Here is an 805-nt window from a genome sequence, read left to right on the forward strand (position 1 = left end):
CGCCGCCTGCTTGCTGGGCATCACTGAGATGCTCCTCTTCAACATCAGGTGGGTGACTGGGCTGGGGTGGGGGTGGCAGCCCCACCAGATCCCCCTGACCCTCAGCAAAGGGCTGCTCCAGCCCCGTGGCGGCAGAGTCTGGCCCTGGCTGAGGCTGTGGCTACTAAATCTCCCCCTGAGGCTTTTAGTTCTGCTGCTGCTGCTGAGTCACTGCCCAGATGATGCTTAATGAGAGCTGGATCCTGCAGCGGCTTTCTTTAGAGATGGGGATTAAACATTCCCCACTGCTGCTCTGCAGCTGGGGATGCTCCAGTTCCAAAGCCTCTGCCCCTGCAGCCGGAGGACACAGCGACAGCCCCGGCTGCACATCGGGGTCTCCCCAGCCCCAGCACCACGGGGACACGGCTATGGCCCCCCCCAGAGCCACCTCCCTCTGTCTGGGGGTCACATCTGGCAGGGGAGCCCCGCTATAGCACTGTGCCCCCCACTTTCTCTGCTGTCACCAAGAGTGCCCCTTCCAAAAGCCAGCAGCACCCAGGCACTCCCCCTTTGCTCTGATTTAGGGGAAAGGAACTTTTCCCAAAGCGTGTGCCCAGAGGATGAGGATGAGGATGAGGAGAGGTCCCAGCCAGGGTAGGGACAGCCCACCTGCAACCCGAAGGTTGAGCATCCCTCCTATCCACACAGGGACTCCTACAGCCACTTCGTGCCCGAGGGGGTCCTGGCCAACACCCTGGGGGTGCTGCTGGTGGCTTTCGGGCTGGTGGTGGGCTACGTGCTGACGCGGGACGAGTGGAAGCGCCCG

General features: G+C 62.7%; 1 protein-coding gene across 1 annotated transcript in view; it reads left to right on the plus strand.

Annotated features, from left to right (window-relative positions):
* The window catches only part of LOC104537385 (cytochrome b561), a gene marked incomplete at both ends in the record, with an annotated part of 1155 nt that extends 355 nt beyond the window's left edge, over positions 1–800 (plus strand). The window contains 2 exons of the mRNA XM_010180243.1: positions 1–48; positions 688–800. Coding sequence (XP_010178545.1) covers positions 1–48; positions 688–800 — 161 coding nt within the window. The remainder of the gene's footprint in view (positions 49–687) is intronic.
* Positions 801–805: the final 5 nt, after the last annotated feature.

Source organism: Mesitornis unicolor, unplaced genomic scaffold, assembly GCF_000695765.1.
Source record: "Mesitornis unicolor isolate BGI_N332 unplaced genomic scaffold, ASM69576v1 scaffold44512, whole genome shotgun sequence".
Lineage (NCBI taxonomy): Eukaryota > Metazoa > Chordata > Aves > Mesitornithiformes > Mesitornithidae > Mesitornis > Mesitornis unicolor.